The sequence below is a fragment of the Chiloscyllium punctatum genome, chromosome 8, assembly GCF_047496795.1.
Source record: "Chiloscyllium punctatum isolate Juve2018m chromosome 8, sChiPun1.3, whole genome shotgun sequence".
Classification (NCBI taxonomy): Eukaryota; Metazoa; Chordata; class Chondrichthyes; order Orectolobiformes; family Hemiscylliidae; genus Chiloscyllium; species Chiloscyllium punctatum.
Window position 1 is genome coordinate 96,572,139 of NC_092746.1, and position 19,066 is coordinate 96,591,204.

At 42.2% G+C, this 19,066-nt stretch overlaps 1 protein-coding gene across 4 annotated transcripts in view; it reads left to right on the top strand.

The window, feature by feature from the left end:
- Positions 1 to 7,265, top strand: part of gjd4 (gap junction protein delta 4) — a 31,155-nt gene extending 23,890 nt beyond the window's left edge. For all 4 annotated transcript variants that reach the window (XM_072576139.1, XM_072576141.1, XM_072576140.1 and 1 more), the window contains exon 3: positions 1,155 to 7,265. In XM_072576139.1, coding sequence (XP_072432240.1) covers positions 1,155 to 2,392 — 1,238 coding nt within the window. In that variant the 3' untranslated portion in view covers positions 2,393 to 7,265. The remainder of the gene's footprint in view (positions 1 to 1,154) is intronic.
- Positions 7,266 to 19,066: the final 11,801 nt, after the last annotated feature.

Here is a 19,066-nt window from a genome sequence, read left to right on the forward strand (position 1 = left end):
TACCATGAAGTGTATACATCCTGCTAAGATTTGCTTTCCCAAAATGCAGCACCTCGCATTTATCTGAATTAAACTCCATCTGCCACTTCACAGCCCATTGGCCCATCTGGTCCAGTTCCTGTTGTAATCTGAGGTAACCCTCTTCGCTGTCCACTACACCTCCAATTTTGGTGTCATCTGCAAACTTACTAACTGTGCCTCTTACGCTCGCATCCAAATCATTTATGTAAATGACAAAAAGTAGAGGACCCAGCACCGATCCTTGTGGCACTCCACTGTCACAGGCCTCCAGTCTGAAAAACAACCCTCCACCACCACCCTCTGTCTTCTGCCTTTGAGCCAGTTCTGTATCCAAATGGTTAGTTCTCCCTGTATTCCATGAGATCTAACCTTGCTAATCAGTCTCCCATGGGGAACCTTGTCGAACGCCTTATTGAAGTCCATATAGATCACATCTACTGTTCTGCCCTCATCAATCTTCTTTGTTACTTCATCAAAAAACTCGATCAAGTTTGTGAGACATGATTTCCCATGCACAAAGCCTTGTTGACTATCCCGAATCAGTCCTTGCCTTTCCAAATACATGTACATCCTGTCTGTCAGGATTAATCTCCAACAACTTGCCCACCACCGAGGTCAGGCTCACTGGTCTATAGTTCCCTGGCTTGTCCTTACCACCTTTCTTAAACAGTGGCGCCACGTTAGCCAACCTCCAGTCTTCCGGCACCTCACCTGTGACTACCGATGATATAAATATCTCAGTAAGAGGCTCAGCAATGACTTCTCTAGCTTCCCAGAGAGTTCTAAGGTACACCTGATCAGGTCCTGGGGATTTATCCACCTTTAACCGTTTCAAGACATCCAGCACTTCCTCCTCTGTAATATGGACATTTTGCAAGATGTCACCATCTATTTCCCTACAGTCTATATCTTCCAGATCCTTTTCCACATTAAATACTGCTGCAAAATATTCATTGTTTTACAAAGAATAACTTGCCTACATATTATAATCAATGTGGTTTCAAGTCTGTGATCTAGAGATGCTTTTTATTCCTGTTGTGATGACTGTTTCCCTAAAATGTTTGTTTTGATTTTAAAATGATGAATATGTGTACGGTACTCTACATGTAATACTTGCTGTGTGCTTCTTTCAGGAAAGATCTGGATAACAGTGATGATAGTATTCAGGCTACTGGTGGTCATTGGTGTTGGCTATCCTCTGTACCAGGATGAACAAACAAAATTCACTTGTGACACCATGCAGCCAGGATGCTCCAATGTATGCTACGATGCTTTCTTTCCTGTATCCCACTGCAGATTTTGGTTTGTACAGGCCATCGTGCTCTGCTTGCCTGTAGCTTTTTTCATCCTACATGTGGCCCACAGAATGCCAATGCAAAATGCAAAAGCGAGTTCCCTCCAGTGCCTGCAGAATCCGACTGAAACTCCGTCCATCAGAAAAGAGCCTATGAGAAGTGCTTCTATGACCAGGAAAAGCCAGGAGATAAATCTCCATTTGATGGACATCCCCGATGAAGCCAAAGCTGTAAATGAAGACCTCAGAATAAGGCAAAGAATTCTTAATTTCTGTGAGGCATATGTGCTTCAGTTACTTCTGAGGACTTTATTGGAGGCAGGATTTGGTGTTGGCCAATATTATTTGTTTGGATTTTTAGTCCCAAATAGGTTTGTCTGCTCCAGCTATCCATGTGCCAACAGAGTGACCTGTTATCCCTCCCGACCCACTGAGAAGACATTGCTGGTTAATTTTATGTTTGGGGCCACTGCACTCTCCTTTCTCCTGAACTTTGTGGATCTGATTTATGTAATTAAGCAGGCTGTCAAGCAAAATAAGAAGAATAGGTTGCAGATGAAACACTTTTATCAAGCAGAGTCCTATCATGACATCCCAAGTGAACCCCGTGAGCTTCCTGAGCACAGTGTAGTCCAAGAGCATGAAATGCATGTGACAGAAAGGCGAGAGAGTGGGGCAAGTGCAGGCAGTGAAGCAAAATCTTGCAAGTCAGGGCAGGAGGAAGGCACTTGTGTGCCCTCAGGGGTGCTGTCAGAGGATGTGGCTCTCTCTAACACCAACAGCAACAACACACATCTCACGTCCAGCCCTGCTTCTATGAGAGAACCCCCTGACAGGAAGTTGGCCCTCTTTGAGAAGGTGCAGGGGACCTCTCCTCCTGCCTTCAGCAGCTGCGCAGCCCGCCTGTCAGGTCAGCAAGGCTCCAGACTACGGCAGCACACACTTTTGAAACCCACCCAAGCTCCACCGAGCAACAGTCAGCTGATAGATGAGTACAGGCTTGTTCATATGCGGGTCACAGATAGCCAGTCGAATTGCAGCACAGACAATAGGAGAAAGAAATCTGAGTGGGTTTAGCAGCAGCAAACCAAAAATAATATTCTGAGCATGCCTCAAAGAGCAACCACCCTTTGCTGAAATACTTCATGCATTTGCAAAAACCTTAAAAGTACTGTGATCAGTAGTGTGCAGTGTCAGATATAAGAATGGGAATGTTTTAACTTATTTGTTACTAAATGTGTAGCAGGCTTGGGAGACAGTAGGTGGCACTGTTTCCCTCCATTTTGAGAAGTGTATCGGACTGCAGTAACAGTCTTTTGATAGAAGTGATTGGTTGAATGGTAACCTGCTAAGCACATTCTAATCCAGACATCCTGAATGGTTGTGAAGAGTGGTTTTGAATACCAACGTAAAGCCACCAGTCTAATTATGATACTCAACATTTTGTATGTCCCATTAGTGAAACTGATATGTTCAGAGTTTAATATCAAACTCTATCATGCCCAAATAATAGCACTTAGGATCCACAGTTGTGAAGCCTCTCTCTCTCTCTCAGAGCCTATAGAAAAGTCCAAGATGCATCCAACCAAAGGCTGACAACCTGTTCTATGGACAGTGCTATAAGTGTGACAGATGTATCAGAGGCTCTACTTTGGAAGGGAGTGTGAGCAAAGCCATTCTTCTAGAAAGACACCAAAGGCCTTCCTGTGTGAGACACCCTATGCTTCCAAAGGGACTCTTTAATGGTTAAATTGATGTCACCAATCTTATTATCCCTTTTAATAGTAAGATGAGGGGAACTGGCCAAGTAGTTTTACATGCCACGAGCTCCACAAAGACTTTTTAAGGAGTGTGAAGGATGGAAATCCGCATCTATCCTGCGAATACGTCTGGACAGGATTCTGTGATAAATGGTCGAAGAAACAATGCTGGTTAAAATCCAAGTACAATCTTCTTCTATTTCCTATTCCAGACCCAGTTTCTGACCACCATACATCAGCAAATCCCAGCATAGGTTTCCATTTACAGTTACCAAACATTCCTGCCTTGCAGACGATCCTTATACTCTTGTTTCTGTCTCACATAGTTTTCCCTTCATTGAGTTCAAGAAGCTCAGAAGCTGACCTTTCTTGTGAATTTGGGACAATCCTGTCCTAAGTTTGTTGGTCACTTTGTTAGGTATGGTTTTCTTTCCCTGTCATGAGTTACAACAGAATCAGTTGCTGGTGACCAACCTTTTCTGTATTGTCTATTTTTCGATTGTGACTTTTCAGTGCTGACTGTGGGAATTATACTATGTGAGGTACTAGACTTTTAACAAGTGATTCACTAGTCACATTGACTGACTGAACTTCATGACTGTGCACTGGGGTCTGTCCCACATCTTGCTGGTCCTCACCTTTTGAGCCATTTTCCTATTGTCTTGTTTGGATCTTTCTGTCTGACCTGCTGGTAGTAGTCTTCATGCACATCAGAAATGGTGATCTGATCCAGATATCACAGTAGCCAAAACTCATTGGCTCTCCTCACTTAAGTTGGTACAACTTCCTAATTTGCGGTCCTAAGGTGTGGCCCTAGTATGTACAACCAATTACTTGGAATCATAAGTGAGAGATGGAGAACTGTGGGATGTTGGTATTCCCTTGCACTTACTTGACGTGAGTGTATGACTTTGCAGAAGAATCGAGGGAACGAATTCTCACAAACACTCCCACATTCTCACGACATGGTGGCTCAGTGGTTAGCACTGCTGCCGTACAGCACCAGGGTCCCAGGTTCGATTCCAGCTTTGGGTGACTGTCTGTGTGGAGTTTGCGTATTCTCCCTGTGTCTGTGTGGGTTTCCTCCGGGTGCTCTGGTTTCCTCCCACAGTCCAAAGATGTGCAGGTCAGGTGAATTGGCCATGCTAAATTACCCATAGTGTTCGGTGCATTAGTCAGAGGGAAATGGGTGTGTGTGGGTTACTCTTCGGAGGGTCAGTGTGGACTTGTTGGGCCGAAGGGCATGTTTTCACACTGTAGGGAATCTAATCAAAATTCCATACATTTAAATTGCGATGAAATGTTTGGAATAATCTAACAGAAAGAGTAAGCAAGGAAGTAAAAACAGAAATTATGGATATACTCAGTTACTCAGGTATCCATTTTCGGTCTGAACGACAGATTTAACTTGATAACCTTTAGAATAAAAGTTATTAAGGGAAATTCAAAATATAGTGAGACATTAGGCTCATGATCTTTCCTTGCCTTTGATATTTTCTCTCATTCTTGTCGCAACTTTAAGTTTTAAAAGGAGATTCTGATAGTGAGGCATCTTCTTTAATATAGATTATGTAAAGCCCTTTGAGAAATGAATCATTTTTGTTTGGGTACTGCAAAATTAAGATGAAAAAGGCGAATGTTCAATCATAGTTGAATTCTAAAATATTAGATATGACCCTTCTCCACCTGCAATGAAAGCATTATATGTAGCATTATTCATTTCATGAAAGTCCATGATATGATGCTTGGCCCATGGTGCCAGTGAGGGAGGATATAGAGGGAACACCCCATTGGTGTGCTGCTAGGTAGGTGAAATCAAACTGTGCTCCTGTTCCCGATGTTGTGAATTCTACTGGAAAATGCTGATGTGTGGTTGGTAATCAGATGGGGATAAAAGGGATGGAGTAAGGAAATGGGAGTACTCTTAGCTATCATGTGACCCCGGTCCACTTTATTGCATTACTTGAGATACTCAACGGTTGAGTTTCAAACCTGAAGAATAGACACTTAGGCAAGTAGGCTGCTTTTCACATAAGTTAGTTTTTTTTCAGTAGACAATAGAGAAGTGATTTAAAAAGAACAGTTAGAAAAAGAAGTGTTGTATTTATTTGTGAAATATCAAGGAATGCATACTCAAATATTTAATTTGAGTTAATGTAACTGAAGTTGCCACAAGTAAATGGGATAGACTGGATCCATTTTATAGCTGCTAAATAAACATACATACAACATCAGAGCAGGATAGTGTAGACTTTTGAAATTTACATGCTGCATATTGTATTACACAGACTGCCTGCCTGCTTTCTGAAAAGGTGGCTGTTGCAATATTTAAAATTTTGATTTCTAACAGCTCAGTGGGATTTAAGATTGCAAGGCCATGAGAAAGCTAAGAATAGAATAGCATTGGCTCATTGTGCCTACTTTTTGCACAGGATGGCCAATGTAGGCTTGTGTTCCTTATGCTCTAAGTAGAAGGTAAGATATAATGCTGTTGAATTATAGAGCATGTCCAAAGGGCCTGATGATTTACTCCTGCTCTTATTTCTTAGGACAGGACTTGGGCAATGTCAGATACCCTTCAGATAGAGATACCTTGCCTACTTTTGCATGGAGCTACATTAGATCTTTTGGCAAAGTCTGTAAGAGTTTTGTTATTCACTCTTGCTGCACCCTTCTTTCTATCTCCCTTTCTGCTGCTGTTCTAGTATTTTTTATTGGTCGCTTTTAAATTCACCACTGCCCTCTTCAAGCAGTTTTTACATTCTGTCTCTTTGCAAATCTTTTATCAGCTTGAGAGTTTAACAAAAGAAAAGATTTGAAAAAATGCCACAGAACTCAAGTTAAAACATATTAAAATATTTCCTCTGTTCTTCTTGGTCAGACACTTAGTGAATTCTTTTTCAGTACCCTAAATAACAATAGTACTGAAGCATTTCAATAGTAATTCACTAGTACAGATGGCTCTGGAGTATCCTGAAATAGATTAGGTTTTGCATAACCAAAATGGCTTTTACAGCACATTCTGTTATCTGGATACGCCTAAGGTAAACTGTATCCCATTTCCAACCAACCCTAGCAACCCATTCTGTCCAAAAATTCCACATTAATACTGTCTAATCTCCAAAAGCAATTGATTAAAAAGTCATGAAGGGCTCATTATAAAAATTAGAGTCAGAGTTTTCAGGAGTGACATTAAGAAACTGTAATAAACATAGGAAATGGTAGAAGTTCAGAATTCTCTTCCCCAGCAGGAATTGATACTAAATCAATTGTTCATTTTAAAATCTGGGATTAGTAAATACTTGTTAACCAAAGGAAATAAGAGATATGGGGCAAAGGTGGGGACATGGGGTTAGGTCACAGATAAGTAAAAATCTCAATGACTGGTGGAATATTCTCAAGGGGCTAAATAGCCTTGTCTTGTTCTTGTATTCATAGAATGTCTTATTCACCCCCACACTTCAACTATTTAACTTTGACTTGCTGACCTCCATAGGCAACTCCCTTCTTCCGCAAACCCAGCTACACAGGAACCATCAAACCCCATGGACCATTAGATCATCTTAATTTGTATTGATTCATGTAATTTTCTGTCTCATTTTCAACTTAATACTTATGTAGTTTTTTTTGAAGAAATTAACAATTTTGATAGAGGTCTGTTTTACATATTCACTGTTCTGCCTACAAAACAGTAACTTTACAAAAGTTATTAACTGACTGTGATGTCCTTTGGGACATTTGATAATATGTTGTTTCGAAATAAACCTTTGTGCATGAGGTTTTTTAAATTCCAAACCTGTTTCCTAAAGTAAAGTTGTCACGATTTGAGCTGATGGTGCTCACTAACATTTCAACATTCTTGATTGTGCGCCTCCTTTATTTTCCTCCCAACACGAATGCAACTTTGTGATTCTTAGAGGGATCGCTTCTACATCTTAGACCAATCCTTAATGATCTCCTCCCAGCCATCTCCAGTATCTTTCTGACATTTTGGATGTGTGGTATGTAAAAGAGCAAAATTCAAAAGGTAGTCTGGTGAATTAATGCTTATATGTTAGGATATCAAACATCTTGAGATGACTGTAGTGACATCGCTTATACAATGTAGGTGAAGTTCTGTAAAGTTATGATAAGATGGATTGTGTAGACTTGAACAAATTCACAATAAAAATAACAACTAATTATTCAAATGATTTGTTGCCTTGTACTATTAAATAAATTGATACTGTTTTCATAGAAGGTTGGCTTATTGCTATAGATAATATGAGTATTCCTCTGAGTGTCCATCAATGGAATTAAATATATGTCCAAACATTTAATCCTTAGTCCAGTATTCTTTCTGTAAGTGTGAACATTTCCCCACATATTTCTCATCAATATGTTAATGTATTGGGAAGAAAAGTCATACCAGGCTCAAAACATTAACCTGTTTCTCGCTCTGCAGATTCTGCCAGACCTCTTCATTTCTCTAGCACTTCCTGTTTTATTTTGGATATCTAGCATTTGCAGTATTTTGTTTTTATATTAATAACTTGGCCATCTTTTTTATTGGTTTCAGGTGATAGTGGATTAGGAGGGGTGAATCTCAAAAGAGATTAGGTGGAACAAAACATAGATATGTTTTCAATTTCTAAATTGGGCTGATTCCATGATTCCAATGTGTTGGAGAAATGCCAGTTGGGAAATCACAGACCAATTGATAGCCTGTGTATTGGCCTGGTATGATCATAGAATCCCTACAGTGTGGAAACAGGCCATTTGGCCCATCAAGTCCACTCTGACCTTCCGAAAGAGTAACCCACCCAGACCCATTCTCCTACCCTATTACTGTACAGTTACCTCTCACTAGTGCACCCAGCCTACACATCCTCAAACACTATTGGCAATTTAGCATGATCAATTCACCTAACCTGCATATCTTTGGATTGTGGGAGGAAACTGGAGCATCCGGAGGAAATCCACGCACGCACGGGGAGAATGTATCCCCTCAATAAACTTAGTGATCTCAGACTAAGCCCCACTCTCTGCAACTAGATCCTCAGTATCCTGACCCACAGGCCACAATCTGTGAAGATTGGGGACAATATTTCATCCTCACAAACACTCAACACTGGAGCTCCCCAGGGATGCATACTCAACCCCCTACTGTACTCACTGTATACCTATGACCACGTCACCAAATACCAGACTAATGCCATTACATGTTCGCTGATGACACCACCATTGTCGGTCGAATCTTAGATGGTGACAAAACAGACTACAGAAGAGAGGTGGAAGACCTGGAAAAATAGTGCACCGAGAATAACTTAGCTCTCAATGCCGGCAAAACCAAGGAACTCTTTATTGACTTTCGATGGGATGTTACTCATGCTCCCTACACATTCACAGCACTGAGGTGGAACAAGTAGAGAGTGTCAAGATCCTGGGTGTAGTCATCCACAACAAGCTTTCTTCATGTGGACGCACTGGTTACAAAGGCCCAACAGCATTTCTTCTTCCTCAGGCAACTGAGGAAATTTGGCATGATGGCGAATACCATTGCCAACTTTTATAGGTGCGCCATCGAGAGCATTCTGTCTGGATGTATCACTACCTGGTATGGTAACTGTACCATTGAAGATCGGAGACGGTTACAGAGAGTGGTGAACTCGGCCTGGACAATCACAAAGGCCAACCTCCCATCTATAGAATCCATCTACCAGGCCCTCTGTCAAGGAAAGGCTGCCGGCATTCTTAAAGATCCATCCCACCCTGGCAATGTTTTTCTACAACCTCTACCATTGGGGAGAAGGTACAGAAGCCTGAACACACGCACCAGCCGGTTTCGCAACAGTTTCTACCCAACTATTGTTAGAATACTGAATGGACTTACAAACTTTTAACATTCACCTGTACCTGTGTTTTTGTTTTTGCCACTGTTTGGCTTTTATTTACTACCTATGCTACTTAACTCTGTGATCTGCCTGTATTGCTCGCAAGACAAAGCTTTTCACTGTGCCTCAGTACACGTGACAATAAATTCAATTCAATTCAATGTGCAAACTCCACACAAACAGTCGCCTGAAGCTGGAATTGAACTAGGGTCTCTGGCAGCAGAGTTAACCACTGAGACACTGTGCTGCACCTTCACAATGGATGCCTTCCTTAAACTGGATAACAGACACAAGTTAAGGTTCCCTGACCAAGGTTTTCTGTCGTTTCATTTTATTTGTTGATGTAATGTAGGATGCAGGTAAAAACAATGACTGCAGATGCTGGAAACCAGATTCTGGATTAGAGTGGTGCTGGAAAAGCACAGCAGTTCAGGCAGCATCCGAGGAGCAGGAAAATCACCCACTCACCTGTTGTACTCTGTGCTACTTTCTCTCCACCCCCACCCTCCTCTCATTTATCTGTCCACCCTTCAGGCTCTCTGCCTCTATTCCTGATGAAGGGCTTTTGCCCGAAACGTTGATTTTCCTGCTCCTCGGATGCTGCCTGAACTGCTGTGCTTTTCCAGCACCACTCTAATCCAGTAATGTAGGATACAGTCAAGGCCTACATATATTGCTCATTCCATAAGACCATAAAACCATAAGACATAGGAGTGGAAGTAAGACCATTCAGCCCGAGTCCACTCCGCCATTTAATCATGGCTCATGGGCATTTCGACTCCATTTACCCGCATTCTCCCTGTAGCCCTTACTTCCTTGTGACATCAAGAATTTATCAATCTCTGCCTTGAAGCCATTTAGCATCCCGGCCTCCACTGCACTCCGCGGCAATGAATTCTACAGGCCCACCACTCTCTGGCTGAAGAAATGTCTCCGCATTTCTGTTCTGAATTTACCCCCTCTAATTCTAAGGCTGTGTCCACGGGTCCTAGTCTCCTTGCCTAATGGAAACAATTTCTTAGCGTCCACCCTTTCCAAGCCATGTATTATCTTGTAAGTTTCTATTAGATCTCCCCTTAACCTTCTAAACTCCAATGAATACAATCCCAGGATCCTCAGCTGTTCCTCGTATGTTAGACCTGCCATTCCAGGGATCATCCGTGTGAATCTCCGCTGGACACGCTCCAGTGCCAGTATGTCCCTCCTGAGGTGTGGAGCCCAAAACTGGACACAGTACTCCAAATGGGGCCTAACTAGAGCTTTATAAAGGCTCAGTAGCACATCGCTGCTTTTATATTCTAACTCCCTTGAGATAAGAGACAACATCGCATTCGCTTTCTAAATCACTGATTCAACCTGCATGTTGACCTTTAGAGAATCCTCGACTAGCACTCCCAGATCCCTTTGTACTTTGGCTTTATGAATTTTCTCACCGTTTAGAAAGTAGTCCATGCTTGTATTCTTTTTTCCAAAGTGCAAGACCTCACATTTGCTCACATTGAATTTCATCAGCCATTTCCTGGACCACTCTTCCAAACTCTCTAGATCCTTCTGCAGCCTCCCCACTTCCTCAGTACTACCTGCCTGTCCATCTAACTTTGTATCATCGGCAAACTTCGCTAGAATGCCCCCAGTCCCTTCATCCAGATCATTAATATATAACGTGAACAGCTGCGGCCCCAAAACTGAACCCTGTGGGACACCGCTTGTCACCAGCTGTCATTCCGAAAAAGAACCTTTTATCCCAACTCTCTGCGTTCTGTCAGACAGCCAATCCTCAATCCATGCCAGTAGCTCACCTCGAACACCATGGGACCTCACCTTACTCAGCAGCCTCCCGTGTGGCACCTTATCAAAGGCCTTTTGGAAGTCTAGATAGACCATATCCACTGGGTTTCCCTGGTCTAACCTACTTGTCACCTCTTCAAAGAATTCTAACAGGTTTGGCAGGCACGACCTCCCCTTACTAAATCCATGTTGACTTGTTCTAATCCGACCCTGCTCTTCCAAGAATTTAGAAACCTCATCCTTAACAATGGATTCTAGAATTTTACCAACAACCGAGGTTAGGCTAATTGGCCTATAATTTTCCATCTTTTGTCTTAATCCTTTCTTGAACAAGGGGGTTACAACAGCAATATTCCAATTATCCAGGACTTTCCCTGACTCCAGTGACTTTTGAAAGATCTCAACCAACGCCTCCGCGATTTCCTCAGCCACCTCCCTCAGAACTCTAGGATGTAGCCCATCGGGGCCAGGAGATTTGTCAATTTTAAGACCTTTTAGCTTTTTGAGCACTATCTCTTTTGTAATGGCAACCATACTCAACTCAGCCACCCGACTCCCTTTAATTGCTGGGATATTACTCATGTCTTCCACTGTGAAGACTGACGCAAAGTACTTATTAAGTTCTCCAGCCATTTCCTTATCTCCCATCACTAGCCTTTCAGCATCAGTTTGAAGTAGCCCAATATCTACTTTTGCCTGTTGTTTGTTTCTTATGTATTGAAAGAAACTTTTACTATCATTTCTAATATTACTGGCTAGCCCACCTTCATATTTGATCCTCTCTTTCCTTATTTCTCTCTTTGTTATCCTCTATTTTTGTAACTATCTTTGGAAAGTTGGTGGTGAGCTCCCTTTCTGTGGGTAATCCTATAGTGCTGTGGGAAGGGAGGGCCAAATATTGACCCAGTAACAGTGAAGCAATGGTAATATAGTTCTCAGTCAGGATGTTATGTGGCTTAGAAGTGAATTTACAGGTGGAGGCATCTCAATGAATCACTGCCCTTGTTCTTCCAGGAGGCAGAGGTCACAGGTTTGGGACAGTCTATTAGAGGAACCTTGGTCTTACTGCATACAGGCAGGGACTGCTTCATCATCTGAACCTTGTGCGATAATCAGAAAATTCTCCAACTCTGACCTGTTGATGGAGGGAAGATCACCGATGAAGCAGCTGAAGGTGGTGAGTCTAAGACACTGCTCTGAGGAACTCTGGAGAATTCCTGGGGCTGAAGTTATTGACCGTGAACAACAACAACATTTAACTTTGTGTTTGGTATGACTCCAACCAGTGGAGGATTTCCCCAACTTAAATATTTACGTGGGGTCCTTGATGTCACACATTTTGAAGTGTTACATTGATGGAAACCAATTACTCTTACTTAACCTGTCCAAATATGTCATGTCCACGAAACGCAGCATAAATCTATTGTAGACATTTACCACCCCATCAGTCTACATTTTGATCATCAGCAGAATGATGGAAGGGACAGCTGACAGTGCATTGACACTGCGAAAACTGCTCACTGACTTTCAGTTTGGACTCTGCCAGAGCCACTTGACTCCTGACCACATTACAGCTTCGTTCCATACATGGACAAATGAGCTGACTTTGGAAGGTAATGATAATATTGACTGGCCTTTCCATCATGGTGGTATTTTACCAAGTGGAACTTCAAGGAACCTTAGCAAAACCAGAATCAGTCGGAATCAGAGGGAAGACTGTCCAATTGATGAATTCCAAGCCAGAACAAAGGAAGATGATTGTGATTTTTGGAGGTCAATCAAGCTAGCTACAGGGCATTGCTCTGCCATCTTCAACTGCTTCATCAATAATCTTTCCTCCGTCATAAGTGGTGAAGTTTGCTAATAAGTTCACAATGTTCAGAACCATTCGTGACTCCTCAGATACTGAAGCAGTCTGTGTCCAAATGCCCACAAAACCTGGACAGTATTCAGGTTTGGGCTGAGCAGTGGCAAGTAACATTTGCATAACACAAGTACCAGGCAATGACTGCCTCCAATATGAGAGAATCCATCCATTGCACATTCACATTCAATGGCATTATCATTGCTGAACAGCTCACCCCACCTCCCCCCCACCCCCCACCACCACCACCACCACCACCATCAACATCCTTGGAATTCTCAGTTAACATTGATAAGAAATTAAATTAGACTAACCATAGAAATACAATGGCCACAGAAGCAGCTCAGAGACGACGAATTCTGTGGCAAGTAATTCACTTTAAGGCTCCTTAAGCCTGTCCATTATCTACAAGGAACAAAGAAAGGGTGTTGTGAAGTACTTTCCACTTTCCTGGATGAGAGGATGCGCGAACTCTCAAGAAAGTCAACACCGCGCCCGAATAAGAGTTCACTTATTGTAGCTATTACACAGACTTGGTTAAGAGAAGGACAAAGCTGGCAGCTTAATGTTCTGGGATTTAGATGAAATAGAGAGGGATGTAAAAGAGGTGGAGGAGTTCCGTTACCGATAAGGGAGAATATCACAGCTGTACTGAGGGAGGACACCTTGGAGGCCTCATCCAGTGAAGCCATTCAGGTAGAGCTTGAAATGGGAAGGAGCAATCCCGTTGATGGGGTTCCATTACAGGTGTCCCAACAGCCAGCAGATGATAGAGAAACTGATATGCGGACAGACTATGGAAAAATGTAAAAGCAACAGGGTTGCTGTGATGGATCATTTTAACGTTCCTTATGTTGGCAGGAACTCGCTTAGTGCCAGGGGCTTGATGGGGTGAATTTGTTAGATGTGTCCAGGATGATTTTTTTGAAACAATATGTAAATAGTCCACTGAGGGAACAGATCATAATACAAAGAATAAAGAATGAAGAACAAAGAACAAAGAAAATTTACAGCCCAGGAACAGGCCCTTCGGCCCTCCAAGCCTGAGCAGATCCAAATCCACTGTCTAAACCTGTCACCCAATTCCTAAGCATCTGTATCTCTCTGCTCCCCACCTACTCATGCATCTGTCCAAATGCTTCTTAAATGAATCTACCGTGCCTGCCTCTACCATCTCTGCTGGCAACAAGTTCCAGGCACCTACCACCCTCTGTGTAAAGTACTTGCCATGTGCATCCCCCTTAAACTTTCCACCTCTCACCTTGAAAGCATGACCTCTCGGTATCAAATCCTTCACTCTGGGAAAAAAGCTTATCTCTATCTACCCTGTCTATACCCTTCATGATTTTGTAGACCTCAGTCAGGTCCCCCCTCAATCTCCTTTTTTTCTAATAAAACAATCCTAACCTACTCAACCTCTCTTCATTGCTAGCCCCTTCCATACCAGGTACATCTTGTAAAGGTTCTCTGCATCCTCTCCAAAGCGTCCGCATCCTTTTGGTAATGTGGTGACCAGAACTGTACCCAACATTCTAAATGCAGCCGAACCAATGTCTTGTACAATTTGAACATGACCTGTGCTCTTATACTCAATATCCTGTCCAATGAAGGCATGCATACCATATGCCTTCTTGACCATTCTATCCATCTGTGCAGCAACCTTCAGGGTACAATGGACCTGAACTCCCAGATCTCTCTGCTCATCAACTTTTCTTAAGGCTCTTCCATTTACTGTATAATTCAGTCTAGAATTAGATTTCCCAAAATGCATCACCTTACATTTGCCTGGATTGAACTCCACCTGCCACTTCTCCACCCAACTCTCCAGTCTATCTATATTCTCCTGTTTTCTTTGAAAGCCATCTATGCTTTCTGCTCCTCCACCAATCTTTGTGTCATCTGCAAACTTACTGATCAGACCAACAATGCCATCTTCCAGATCATTTATATATATTACAAACAACAGTGGCCCCAGCACTGGTCCCTATGGAACACCACTGCTCACCTTTCTCCATTCGAAAAACTCCCTTCAACTACTACACTCTGTCTCCTGTTGCTCAACCAGTTCTTTATCCACCTAGCTAGAACATCCTGCACACCATGTGACTTCACTTTGTCCATTAGTTTACCATGGGGAACCTTATCAAACGCCTTGCTAAAGTCCATGTATATGAAATCTACAGCTCTTCCTTCATCTATCTACTTGGTCACTTCCTCAAAGAACTCTATTAAGTTGGTAAGGCACAATCTACCCCACACAAAACCATGTTGCCTATCACTGATAAGCACATTCTTTTCCAAATATAAATAGATTTGATCCCTCAGTAACTTCTCTAGCAACTTTCTCACCACTGACATCAGGCTCACTGGTCTGTAGTTAAGAGGAATATAATTACTACCCTCTTGTACAGGGGGACAATATGAGCAACCCTTCAGTCCTCTGGCACTTCACCTGTGTTTAAAGATGCGACAAGTATATCCGTCAGGGTTCCATCTATTTCCTCTCTCACCTCCCTCAGTAACCTGGGATAGACACCATCCGGTTCTGGGGATTTGTCCACCTTATTAATCTCTAGCCTACCCAACACATCTTCCCTACTTATGTCAACATGATCCAGAGTAATCAAACTTCTATCTCTAATCTCAACATTCATCATGTCCCTCTCCTCAGTGAACACTGATGCAAAGTAATCATTCAGAATCTCATCCATTCTCTCAGGTTTGACACACAGCTTTCCTTTGTCATCCTTTAGTGGACCAATCCTTCCTCTAGTTACCTGATTGCTTCTTACATAAGAATAAAGGCATTGGGATTCTCCTTAATTCTGCTTGCTAAAGCTATTTCATGACCCCTTTTAGCCTGCTTGATTTCTCATCTAACACTGGTCCTACTCTCCTAATATTCCTCTGGGGCCTGTTCTGCTCTTAACTGCTTGGACTTTATGTACGTTTCCCTTTTCCTCTTGGCTAGTCGTACAATTCCTCCTGTCATCCACAATTCACAAATCTTGCCTTTCCTATCCTTTGCTTTCAACTGGACATGCCTATTCTGCACTATCTTTGCCGTGTCTTTGAAAGCCTCCCACATATCAAATGTGGACTTCCCTTCAAATAGGCGTGTCTATTCCACATTTCCCAGCTCCTGCCTAATTTTGATATAATTGGCCTTGGCCCAGTTTAGTACTCTTAATAGACCTGGTTTTGGGGTATGAACCCTGCCAGGTGATCAGTGCGGGAATAATTTAGGAACAGTGACCATAATTGTGTGTGTTTTAAGTCACTTATGGATAAGGTAAGAGTAGTCCTAGAGTGAAAGTACTAAACTGGGGGAAGGCTAGCTACCAGATAATTAGGCAGGAATTGGGGAATGTAGACTGGGAGTAGCTGCTTGTGAATAAATCCTCATCTGGTATGTGAGAATCTGTTAAAGGCCATTTGATTAGTGTTCAGGACCAGCATGTTCCTGTGAAAGTGAAGGAGAAAGGATGGCAAGATTTGGAAACCTTGGATGACAAGAAAAATTGAGAGCCCAGTCAAAAAGAAAAAGGAGGCAATTGTAAGGTTTATGAAACTAAAGAAAGGCACAGCTCTCGAAAAATAGAAAGACAGCAGGAAAGAACTGAAACAGGGAATTAGGAGGATGAAAAAAGGCCATGAAATGTCCTTATCAAGCAGGATTAAGGAAAATTCCAAGGTGTTTTATACAATGTAAAAAGCATTATAAAAAGTTATACAATGTTAGCTAGGGAAAGAACTTTTGTGTGGAGCTGGGGAAGTAGGTGAGATCCTTAATGAACACTTTATCTCAGTATTCACAAAAAAGACGGTTATGTTAGATGATGAGTCTCAGGAAAGGTATTCTAGGGTATTCAGTCAAAAAAGGAGGCGCTGCTGGGTACTTTGAAAAGCATTAAGGTAGATAAGTGTCCAGTTCCTGGATAACTTTTTCAAGCAGAGGATGGTGTGTGTATGGAATGAGCTGCCAGAGAAAGTGGTGGAGTACAATTGCAACATTTGAAAGGCATCTTCTTGGGAACATGAATAGGAATGGTTTAGAGGGAAATGTCTGATCAGCGTGGACCAGTTGGTTTGAAAGATCTGTTCCCATACTGTATGACTCCATGACTCCATGACCTGATGGGATCTGTCCCAGCATGCTAAGGGAGGCAGGCGAGGGAATTGTTGGGTCTTTTAATGAAATACTTGCCTCCTCTTTAGTCCCAGAAGACTGGAGAATAGACGATGTTTTTCCTTTGTTTAAGTAGGGCAATGAGGGCAACCTGGGAAATTACAGGCCAGTGACTCCCACGTCAGTAATAGGGAAATTATTGGAGAAGATTTGTAGGGTGGTAGATGTCTATATGATCTTTAGCAAAGCCATTGACAAGGTGCTTCATGGCAGGATGATACAAAATGTGAATTCATGAGGTGAGTTGATAAGATGGATACAGAACTGGCTTGGTCATTATGTCAGAGAGTAGCGGTGAAAGCATGCCTAGTGGTAATCCACAGAGATCAGTGCTGTGACCCCTGTTGTTTGCAATATTCATAAATGATTTGGAGGAGAATGTAGGTGGCCCGATTAGTAAGTTTGCAGATGATGCAAAGATTGGGGGAGCTGTGGATAGTGAGCAGGATTTCCAGCAGATACAGAGGATATAAAGACTTAGGTGGAGAAATGACAGATGGAGTTTAATCTGGACAAAGGTGAGGTGATGGATTTTCGAAAATCTAATGTAGGGAGGAAGTATACAGTAAACAGCAGAACCCTGAGTAGTATCAACATACAAGAGGGATCTAGACAGACAGGTCCATAGTCTCCTGAGAGTGGCAACACTTGCAGATAAGGAAGTCAAAAAGACATATCTTGACTATACCTTCGCCTTCATCCGTCAGGGCATAGAGTTTAAAAATTGTCAAGTCATGTGACAACTGTCTAAGATTTTAGTTAGGCCACTTTTGGAATATTGTTCTGGTCACCACACTCCCAAAAGACTGTGGAGGATTTAGAAAGGGTACAGAACAGTTTACCAGGATGTTGCCTGTTTTGGAGGGTATTAGCTATGAGGAGGAATTGGACAAACTTGGTTTGTTTTTACTTGAACATTGAAGGATGAGGGGGGTAACCTGATAGAATTTTACAAAATTCTGAGAGGCCTGGATAGAATGGACAGTCAGAGTCTTTTACCCAGGTTAGAAAAGTCAATTGCCAGGAGACATAATTTTATGGTAAAGGTTTAAAGGAAATGTGAGAGGCAAGATTTTTCACACATTAGGTGGTAAGTGCCTGGAATGCGCTGCCACAGGAGGTGGTAGATAAATAACAGTGGTTAAGAGGCATCTTGACAGATAAATGAAAGGGAGGGAATAGATAGGTACAGACTGTGTAGAGACAAAAGGGTTTTAGGTTAGAAAAGTATCATGTGTTAGCACAGTCATGGTGGGCCGAAGAGCCTGTTGCTGTGCTGTACTGTTCTTTGTTCTTCACTTGATCAGCATGCAGTCCAATTCCTTCAACATTCACTCCTTCCATTAACTGCTCTGTTGTGACTGCAATGTGTACTATCTTCAAAATGCACCAGAGCACCTCTACAAGACTCTTTCAAAAGAAACCTCCACATTCACGAATTCAACAACATGGAAGGTGAAGGGCAGCAAAAACATGGGAACACCACCACTAGCAAGTTTCCCTCCAAGGCAGGCATCAGTTTGACTTGGTAAAAACAATGACTGCAGATGCTGGAAACCAGATTCTGGATTAGTGGTGCTGGAAGAGCACAGCAGTTTCGGCAGCATCCAAGTAGCTTCGAAATCGACGTTTCGGGCAAAAGCCCTTTGCCCGAAACGTCGATTTCGAAGCTACTTGGATGCTGCCTGAACTGCTGTGCTCTTCCAGCACCACTAATCCAGAATCAGTTTGACTTGGACTTACATCAGCATTCCCTTAGTGTCACTGGAACAAAATCTGCACCTGTTTGAGATGGCAGCTCAGCACCACTTTTCCATGGGTGATTAAGGAAGAATTATATGCAATAGCCTTGCTCAAGATGCTCACTTTCCCTTGAAGCAATACAAAACTTTGGAAGGTAGAATAGACTTGAGCATTTAAATTGGCCATTCTTTTTCCTTTGCTCCTTTGTTCACCTCATAAAGTCATAGAGTCAAACAACACAGAAATAGACCCTTTGGCCCAGCATTGTGCAAGGCTGGTAATGGGTAATAATGAATCCTCTGGTCCAACAACAAACTTACAAACTTAAAGCAGATGTGAAAAAAAGCACAAAACAGAATATATAATGCAACTAATTAAATGAAAAGAGCTCTGTGGAGATTAAGGATGACAATGTCTGTTCGTTAATTATCTTTTCATATTTTTCTTTATTACTTTCTCCTTTCACATCAATCTGAAGAATTTATTTGTTTAGGAGAGGGGATTGAGTGACTTGCTCTCAATTAACAAAATGCT